The sequence below is a fragment of the Neolamprologus multifasciatus genome, chromosome 2, assembly GCF_963576455.1.
Source record: "Neolamprologus multifasciatus chromosome 2, fNeoMul1.2, whole genome shotgun sequence".
NCBI classification, from domain to species: domain Eukaryota; kingdom Metazoa; phylum Chordata; class Actinopteri; order Cichliformes; family Cichlidae; genus Neolamprologus; species Neolamprologus multifasciatus.
Window position 1 is genome coordinate 7,426,365 of NC_140440.1, and position 10,520 is coordinate 7,436,884.

At 40.9% G+C, this 10,520-nt stretch overlaps 1 protein-coding gene across 2 annotated transcripts in view; it reads left to right on the forward strand.

Moving 5' to 3' along the window:
- sec24b (SEC24 homolog B, COPII coat complex component) overlaps nucleotides 1–4,348 on the forward strand; it is a 28,902-nt gene extending 24,554 nt beyond the window's left edge. For both annotated transcript variants that reach the window (XM_085181574.1, XM_085181566.1), the window contains 2 exons: nucleotides 285–388; nucleotides 3,345–4,348. In XM_085181574.1, coding sequence (XP_085037700.1) covers nucleotides 285–388; nucleotides 3,345–3,459 — 219 coding nt within the window. In that variant the 3' untranslated portion in view covers nucleotides 3,460–4,348. The remainder of the gene's footprint in view (nucleotides 1–284; nucleotides 389–3,344) is intronic.
- Nucleotides 4,349–10,520: the final 6,172 nt, after the last annotated feature.

Here is a 10,520-nt window from a genome sequence, read left to right on the forward strand (position 1 = left end):
GTGCAGCCACCTAGAAAGTTCTGTCATTACCACGCCGAGGGCGTGATGGCAACACCCAGAGCAAACGGCGAGTCAGCATTTGTTTATGCTGCTTATTTTATCTTTCTAGCAAGGGGTCAGTGCCTCATAGATCCACCTACAAGCCCACACTCCCCACCACAGGCATGTTCCCGTTAACCACATTGTATAGCCGGGGTTGACTGTGTGAATCTGCGCTATCTGAAACACGCCACTAACAACAGCGTTGTTGTTTTGTTTCCCCTCTTGTCCTCTTTGGTTCCTAGAGTCACATTCCGGAGCTGGAGACTCCTCTCTCTGAGAGGGTGCGAGCTTTCCTCGACTGGCTCCACGACAACAGAGCGTTCAGCTCCACGATACATGTCGTCAAGTAAGCACTGCTGCACATCTGGACTCATATTTGACTGTTTGCTAACACTGGAAACTGTGCTTCTTCTTCAGGGCAGTCACAGATATACATAGACAGCTTGTTTTGTTCTTTTTTTTTTTTTTAATTGCGTGAAATGGATCTCACATATTGCTTTAATACAAAATCTGAGGTCACTAAAGGAAAAAGTGTTCAGTTGCTCTGTCGCCAAAGACTGAAAGCAGGGATTGTGCTCTGTTGGGAACACAGAAAGTTGCTGACCCCAAGCGAGCAGTCATTTCTGTTTTACTTGTTTAAAGTCGCCTCAGGGCCTCACATGTCATAAAAGATTGCAGGCACACAGACCTTAATGCAGAGCCTCACACCATCTGATGACTGCAGCACAACTTTGACATCCCTGATTTGAAATATAATTCCTAACAGGGCAGCCTATCGTGGCATCAACCACTGGTTTTGGACTCATTTTGAAGGTTCAGCATTAGTGTTTTGGCCACCGCCATGTTAGCCTGAACCTGTGTTTTACACTGTACACAAAGACACCTGCTAATGAGTACGAACTAACAGACTGACAAAATCCTAAAACTTCACTTAAACTGGAGCACAGGCTCTGTGGATGCTGTGTCTGCACAGTGAGCCATTACTACTGGACACTGAGCTGGCTTATTACTGACAGAAAAAAGTAGACAATTTAATAATTTTTGGAAGTAATAAACTTCAACTTAAAAAAAATCATCTCTCATTCCTGTGAACCTCCGGCTTCAGAGTTAAGTTTAATGTTCCAGTCATGTGATAGGTGCCTTTTTATATCTATCGGCTACTTGGCCAAATTAAATCTGACATTCTGTTGAGGTTCATGAGCAAATAAAGCAAATAAAGAACATTATGATTGTCTGATACTGCACATCCTTTCAGAGTTCGCCCTTCTGTTTCGTCACCTCCCTGGAATCTTGTAAATCCAGATAGTGAGCTGCTCTGATTGACATTGAACAGAAACTAGGTGTGGACAGTTTCATATAGAAGAGATCGGCACGAGGTTGACGAAAAAGTATTTCCGAAGTGTAAACACAAAGACAAAGTGAGCATTGAGGTCACAGATTGACAGCGGCGGTAAAGTCATCCGCAGGGAACGCATTGTTTCAGTTTCCTCTCTCTCCTCCTCTTGGTGGCACGGCATTGTTGCTTAGCCACATGTTTACATGACATGTTAGTAAAAATGCACTGAGTGGTATTTGAACAGATGTTTGCGTAATGACAGGACTTAATGATCTGTAATGACAGGAACTACGAGAGAGATTTGACAAAAGAATTTAAAATGGCTCTTGAAGTGGTTTCAAGTTCTCTGTGACCTCGAACCTCTCAGTTGTTAATTTGTTTTTGTTTTTTTAATGATATTAAAAGTGCAAGAACTTTAAAGAGTGGCTAAAATATTCAAGGAAGCAATGTTCGAATATTTGAAAAAGCAGATGGGCACCTGACAGAGAAGCCAATAGATGCACAGTTAAAGGGGATCTATTCTCCTCATTTCCACCTCCGTGTTTGGATTTGATCTCTGCTAGAGTAGCTCAGCATGAGTCATAGTTCACAATAATCCACCCTTCTACATGAAATGATGGCTTGTAGTTCTATCAGATTGTACTTCAACATTTCAGAAATGTCCCAGAAGCAGCTCTCAACTCGACATCATTCAGAATGATGTGGACAGGAAGTCGGACACTAGAATGGCATAAAGAATACGTCACTTTTCAGATTAAAAGCCTTAAGAATTAACACCATGTTTCTGAAAGACTCCTGGTGTTATTTGATGCTCCGTGAAGGAAGGGACAAAGCATTTAAAGACTTCATCTCATGGACATGCACCCAGTTTATTCCCAGGGGGACACAAGCTGTTTAAGGTTTTCTCCCTTTCAGCCAGTTTTCTTCTGACTGGCCAGAGCTTTGCCTGAGGTGACTGTGTTAGCCAATCCTGCTCTCTGTGAGATCATACAGAGCAAAGAGTAGAAAAAACAGCTTTTAGGGTAGTTTGCAACCTGCACTTTTGGCTCAGAGAGATTACTACAGCTGTTTATAAGCATAGCAACAAAGGGACGAAAGAGGCAGACGGCTAAGCAGCAGAGAGCTACATCTTTATTGTTTATGCGGGACTTTCTAAAGCCTGTTAAATGTCAAATAAATAAAAATATCACACCACATTATCTCCAGAGCTCAAGGCGGCTCCTTAATGGCTCTTGTTTTGTCACTTTTATAACATTTCACTCTGGCAAATCTCAGGGGGTTTTTTGTTGGGTTTTTTTGCATTGGGAATATATTTCTCAAAGTAAAGCCAAGGTCCGACTACAAGCAGTTATGAGCTCTGAGAGAGAAACCAGACGTCAGTTCAGACGTTCAGTTTCTGCTCTTGCAAGTCGGGTTAGAGAAGCCAGCAACGTCTCGCCCAGCCTGGGAACTCGTCCTTCATGGATGTCTTTTTGAAATTAAAGACAGACATTTAAAAAAAGAAGAAGAAAAAAAAACAGGGAGGGCTTTGGCTCTGACTGCTGAATAGGTGGTCCTGAGGAGGTGGCTCCGAAAACTCTCTTAGAGAAAAACTCTCATGCTGGGGATTTGTACGAACAGCTGTCAGTTCAGAGTCAGTGAGGTAGAAGATGTAGAAGATGCAGGAGTGTGTTGTGTTTAAATGGCCTGCATTTGTATAGCGCTTTACTCAGTCCCTAAGGACCCCAAAGCGCTTTACACTACATTCAGTCATTCACCCATTCACACACTGGTGACGGCAAGCTACATTGTAGCCACAGCTGCCCTGGGGCGTACTGACAGAGGCGAGTGGCAGGTGTGTTGTGTTTAAGAGCTGACATGTCAGCAATGCTTCAAGATTCCAACACTTCTTAGACTTACAGAGCATTAAAATGTACAAACCAGTTTCTTCTTTCCCTTTAATGCATTTTTTCCTCCCTTCCCGCAGAGATGATGCCTCGGCCAAAGCCACTTTGTTCCAGCACCTGGTGGAGGACCGGTCAGAGGGGGCTTCTTCCTATCATGAATTCCTGCAGCACATTCAGCAGCAAGTGTCCAAGTAGACTCCCATCACGCTGAGAAAAACTTTGACCACTAGATTCCTTAAACAAGAGCGTGAAAGGACTTGTAACCTGATAGAGTGAAAACTAGCGTTAGCCAGCAATGGACACCCATCGCTGCGTCAGACCAGTTTTAGCGAGGCAGGTTTCCTCCCCTTCTTTTAAACGGTCTCATTAAAATCAAAGCTTGTTGGTCACCTGCGGTTAGACCAGCAGAAGGGGAGGGAAGAGGTAGTTTTAGAAAAGAATAACGAGTTACCGAAATGAATGAATGAACGAATGAAATTGCTAAAAAACAAACATCCTGCAGCGGCTCTTGCCGCCTCTTTAACCACTGTCAAACATTTTAACGTTCTCGTAAATCCATCGCTCCCGAGAGGAGGAGGAGAAAGTCGAGCCAAGAAGATGCCACTTCAACATCTTTTAGTTTGTTTTGTGAGCCTAAAATGTAGCTTGTGCTTTTTCTTTCCTTTTTTTTTTCTTCTTTTTTTTTAAATTTCCCGATACATTCCCTTCCCTTTGTTTCATTTCAAGAAAAACACTGGAGAACAGAAACAAAAATCGGGCATGTGCTTTGAACGGCGACACGCATGCCGCCTTTTTGTCTGCTGCTAGTCTGCTGATGAGCGACGGCTGCCGGGAATGTGATGGGACACCAGTCGGATGTTTAAACCTCCCGTCGGCTCCGTCTTCTCTGCTCCGCTTTATGAACTCCCGAGTTGTTGAGATCGCTCTCCATAAACTTTCCCCCCGCCGGCAGTCTTCTCTTCATTTGTTTTATTTTTTTTCTCCAGGCGCTAACTAAAGTTGCTACCCACTTTGTAACTACTGAAAGAATCTTTTATGTGTGATTATTTATGAACCAGCTTATTAAATAAAGACAAAAACAGAACTCTGCTTGTTTCGTGTGACGTGATTATTGATATTACCCATCAGCCCAATGACTAAGCACTCGGTTTCTTCAAAAAGGGAATCCTTCAACATGAATTTCATTTAAGGGAAAAGGAAGAAGTCACCCAGTGACGTGACCTAGAAATGACAATTCAATTCAATTTTATTTATATAGCGCCAAATCACAACAAAAGTCGCCTCAAGGCGCTTCATAGATACAGAGAAAAACCCAACAATCATATGACCCCCTATGAGCAAGCACTTTGGCGACAGTGGGAAGGAAAAACTCCCTTTTAACAGGAAGAAACCTCCGGCAGAACCAGGCTCAGGGAGGGGCAGCCATCTGCTGCAACCGGTTGGGGTGAGAGAAGGAAGACAGGATAAAAGACATGCTGTGGAAGAGAGACAGAGGTTAATAACAGATATGATTCAATACAGAGAGGTCTGTTAATACATAGTGAGTGAGAAAGGTGACTGGAAAGGAAAAACTCAATGCATCATCGGAATCCCCCGGCAGCCTACATCTATTGCAGCATAACTAAGGGAGGATTCAGGGTCACCTGGTCCAGCCCTAACTATATGCTTTAGCAAAAAGGAAAGTTTTAAGCCTAATCTTGAAAGTAGAGATAGTGTCTGTCTCCCGAATCCAAACTGGAAGCTGGTTCCACAGAAGAGGGGCCTGAAAACTGAAGGCTCTCCCTCCCATTCTACTTTTAAATACTCTAGGAACAACAAGTAGGCCTGCAGAGCGGGAGCGAAGTGCTCTAATAGGGTGATATGGTACTACAAGGTCATTAAGATAAGATGGGGCCTGATTATTTAAGACCTTGTATGTGAGGAGCAGGATTTTGAATTCAATTCTGGATTTAACAGGAAGCCAATGAAGGGAAGCCAAAACAGGAGAAATATGCTCTCTCTTTCTAGTCCCTGTCAGTACTCTTGCTGCAGCATTTTGGATTAGCTGAAGGCTTTTCAGTGAGTTTTTTGGACATCCTGATAATAATGAATTGCAGTAGTCCAGCCTGGAAGTAATAAATGCATGAACTAGTTTTTCAGCGTCACTCTGAGACAGGATATTTCTAATTTTAGAGATGTTGCGCAAATGGAAGAACGCAGTCTTACATATTTGTTTAATATGTGCGTTGAAGGACATATCCTGGTCAAAAATGACTCCAAGGTTCCTCACAGTGTTACTGGAGGCCAAGGTAATGCCATCCAGAGTAAGAATCTGGTTAGATACCATATTTCTAAGCTTTTCAGCGCCGAGTACAATGACCTCAGTTTTATCTGAGTTAAGAAGCAGAAAGTTAGTGGCCATCCAAGTCTTTATGTCTTTAAGACATTCCTGCAGTTTAACTAATTGGTGTGTGTTATCTGGCTTCATGGACAGATAGAGCTGGGTGTCATCTGCATAGCAGTGAAAATGTATGCTATGTCTTCTAATGATGCTGCCTAGGGGAAGCATGTATAATGTAAACAGAATTGGTCCTAGCACTGAACCCTGTGGAACTCCATAATTAACCTCAGTGTGTGAAGAGGACTCTCCATTTACATGCACAAATTGGAGTCTATTAGATAGATATGATACAAACCACTGCAGTGCAATACCTGTAATACCTACAGCATGTTCTAATCGCTCTAATAGAATATTATGGTCAACAGTATCGAATGCTGCACTAAGGTCAAGAAGGACAAGCACAGAGATGAGTCCACTGTCAGAGGCCATAAGAAGATCATTTGTAACCTTCACTAAAGCTGTTTCTGTGCTGTGATGAGCTCTGAAACCTGACTGAAACTCTTCAAATAAACCATTCCTCTGCAGATGATCTGTTAGCTGTTTGACAACTACTCTTTCAAGGATTTTTGATATGAAAGGAAGGTTGGAGATTGGCCTATAATTAGCTAAGACTGCTGGGTCTAGAGATGGCTTTTTGAGTAAAGGTTTAACTACAGCCACCTTGAAGGCCTGTGGTACATAGCCGATTATTAGAGATAGGTTGATCATATATAAGATCGAAGAATCAATCAATGGCAGGACGTCTTTGAGCAGTTTTGTTGGAATGGGGTCTAAAAGACACGTTGATGGTTTGGAGGAAGTAATTATTGAAGTTAACTCAGAAAGATCGATTGGAGAAAAAGAGTCTAACTTAACATCAATGGAACTAAGAGTAGCTGTAGATAATATTACATCTGTGGGATGATTATTGGTAATTTTTTCTCTAATGATAAAAATTTTATTTGTGAAGAAGTTCATGAAGTCATCACTAGTTAACGTTAAAGGGATGGTTGGCTCGATAGAGCTCGGACTTTTTGTCAGCCTGGCTACAGTGCTGAAGAGAAACCTGGGGTTGTTCTTATTTTCTTCAATCAGTGATGAGTAGTAAGCTGTTCTGGCTTTGCGGAGGGCTTTCTTATAAAGCAACAAACTATTTCTCCAGGCTAAATGATGATCCTCTAAATTTGTGACACGCCATTTCCTCTCCAGATTACGAGTCATCTGCTTTAGGGTACGTGTTTGAGAATTATACCACGGAGTCAGGTACTTCTGATTAGAGACCTTAGTTTTCACTGGAGCTACAGTATCCAGAGTCGTACGTAGTGAGGAGGTGAAATTATTAACAAGATAATCGACCTCTGTTGGGGTAGCGTTCAGATAGTTGCTCTGCTCTGTGTTGGTACAGGGCATTGACGATGATAACAGTGGCTGGATTATATTCTTAAACTTAGTTACAGCACTTTCAGAAAGACATCTACTTTGATAAAGTCCACTCTCCACTGCTGCGTAATCAATTATTGTAAATGACACAAGGAGACGACCTTGAATAAGGAAGAGGCCTAATTCAAATTAGTCACTGTTTTAAAATTTAGATTTATTTTCTTGGCAGAGTTGCAAAACTTTTTTTTGACAGCATCTCATATCATTCCAGACTGGTTGTGCTGGTGTTTCCACAGCTTTCATCTAATTTTCTCAAGAAGTTGAGTGAAGTAAACCAGACCTTGTGGTCAAATGGAAATATTACAGCAGGGTTTGCCACAGAATTAGCCAGGTGAAGACTCCAATCTGGACCCCATAAATGTTTGACTTTGTTTTCATAAGTTTTACAACTTTTGCTAATGATAAAGACTTCCCGGGCTTTTCAAAACAGGAAATTCTTTTTTTCTTTTAAATACTAAACTAGCCTAAAAGTGGAGTAAAATAAAAGCTTTCTGAGATTTTATAATTGTTGCACAGTCTGAGAAATTAGTTACCAGACCTAATTTTACACATTAATTTACTCACACTGAAGGATTTCTTTCATTTACTCTGGCAGCATGTCTTAATCATTTATAAATACTGAGATGTGCTTTTCTCACATTAAGATGTCTCAGTTAAACTTCACACTGACAGGAAGTGGAATATCTTATGATCAAAGCAGGCTGTATAATGTAAAGCGAGTTTAACCGTCCTTTGTGAATGCAGAGGAAATAATGTTGTCCCATAAATCGTGTGAAGAACTGAGATTTGTGTTCACTGTTATGTTTTTCACCAGTGGCTCTTATTAAAGTGATCTACATGAAGCAACACAGTAAGTACACATATTTAACCAAACTGGGTGAAATAAGATGCACCTTTTATTTCTGGGGTGAAGCTGAAGTGATTCGGAAACAAAGGAAGTAATATTTTGTCCTAGGTATCTAAAAAAAAAATAAAAAAAATGAGAGTGATAGTTATTTTCATATGTGAACAAAATGGCCTTAATGGCCACAGACTGTTCTTTTTAGTTAATCACTTTGTCTGTGCTGGTCATAAAACAGGAAAAAAAAGATGATTGGTTTCAGGATCAGTGTGTTCTTGAGGCACGCTTGGTTTAGGCTGATGTGATATTTCTGAGGAAAAACTTCAGCAGGTAACCAGATAAAAGCTTTGTTTCTATGTTTTTGCTCTTACTGCATCTTCAACTTTTGAGTTTGTTAGATTTAATAATAATAATAATGGATTGCATTTATATAGCGCTTTTCGAGAACCTCAAAGCGCTTTACAATTCCACTATTCATTCACATTCACACACTGGTGAAGGCAAGCTACAGTTGTAGCCACAGCTTCCCTGGGGCAGAGTGACAGAAGCGAGGCTGCCATATCACGCCATCGGCCCCTCTGGCCAACACCAGTAGGTGAAGTGTCTTGCCCAAGGACACAACGACCGAAACTGTCCAAGCTAGGGCTCAAACCGGCAACCTTCCGATTACAAGACAAACTGCCAACTCTTGAGCCACGATCGCCACAATTTAAGCAGCAATGTTTTTGTAGGAACAGTTATGAAAGGATTTCCTTCAGGACATTTGAACTTGTGGTTTACAGTCAATGTTTACTGTATGTGTCCAAGCTTGTATTTTAAAACAATGTTGTTTGGAGGCAGTTTTTTGTATTTACTGATTTTACTCTTTTGCTACAAACACCGAGCAGCAGGGCATTTCCTCTCGTGCAAACATAAAATTAAATCATCTCTAAAAAAGAAAGCAAAAAACAGCAAGCTCTTAATAAGTTTAGAGGCTATTTGTGGAGGTTTGGGGTTGACTTTGGCGTTGTCTTTCCTTTCTCACCATTCCCAACAGGATACAAATTTCCGTTTTGTGCTCTGATATAGAAACAGCCTGTGCTACAAATCAGCTTACGCTCGACTGTGTTTGCTTCCAAGTCTGTGTGATGGACATTTTAATCCTTTTAATTTTGATTTCCTATAAGCTTTATCTGCAGCATCCTTCATCAAAATGCCCAGTGTGCCTAACACAGTGTAACTTTAGTTTTTATCTCTTCTCTGCATCATGCCGTGGACTCTGTTTCCTGAAACGCTGGGTGCAAAACAACAAATAAAATCAGAGAGGTGAAAAATGTGATTGCCTTTTAAATATCTGCTCAACAACATGTTTATTTAAGAAAGAACAAGAAGATGGGGGCAAATTTATCAAAGTGTAACTATCTGTTGCAACATGAAAAACGTGGTTGGTGAATGTTTCCCCATTCTTACTTGATATAGGATTTCACCTGCTTCACAGTTCCGGGCGTCCTCTCTTGGGTTTCCTCTTTGATTATGCTCCAGGTTTTTCTGGAAAGTGCCGAGTCTGGAATGAAGACAGATCAGTTTAGTTCTAGATGTTCCTTTACTTCAAAGTCATGCTGTTGGAACAAGTGCACGATGCATTTTTGGCTTTGTCTTCCTGAAATAAGTAAGAAGCTGTCTGTTTGCCCAAAGCTTGTATACAACGTTCAGTCTCCTTTACAGATGTGCAACCATCCAATCACAGATTGAGCATCTGTGAAATCTAGTTTCTACTGTGTGAGTGGTTTAAGGAAGGTCGTAGAGTTTCTTGGTCTGAGTTTTGGCTCATGTGTCCAGAAACTTATCTGGAATTTCATGATCCTTTCTCTCTAATAAATCAGAATTCCGATCACACATCCAGGGTGTCGATCCTCATCTATGTGCACATTAAGTAAACAAAAACCAGATTTTAGCTTCAGAGTGGGAGTAAAAATCATTTTTCTGCAGTTTTGAACAGAGATTTAACGTGTTTTTGAACCCTGAAAATTTCATGTGAATAGGTCTTGCACTAATAAACTAATGCTGAAAAAGAGCATTAATTTCACACCTCTGTACTCTTGAAACATAATTTTAATTATATAAATGTGAAATATTGCATTGCTTCATTAAATGTACAAAGTTATTATACATGAAGGACGTCATGCAAACAGCTGGCATTCAGTATTTCTAAATTTGACCATTTTCAGTCTTTTTGTATTTTCAGCACCAGGGTTGAAATTGGAGTAAATCCCATGAGATGTTAAAAACGTGCATTTAAATCAAGACTACGCCTGAATGGGCAAACACTGCTTTCCTTGTGCTGTTATTCTCCCGAGCTGGAAAATATCAAATCAGTTTTCACTTGTTTTTTTAGCCTCGTCAGTCCATCAAAGGGGCCCCTGTGTGAGAATTTGTTTTCCTTAAGTGAGGTGCTTTTAGACGGAGCTGTGAAATGCTGGCAGCAAACACACAAACAGCCTGTGAACTGTTCTCAAACAGATCTGGCTCCCATATGGTCTGAATGCTGCTGTTCTCATGGAAAACTGGACCCGGGAAATCTCAAATATTTTAAGACCAGAAGAAGTCGAAAAAGTTGCCTTAAGTGGTCTCACATTT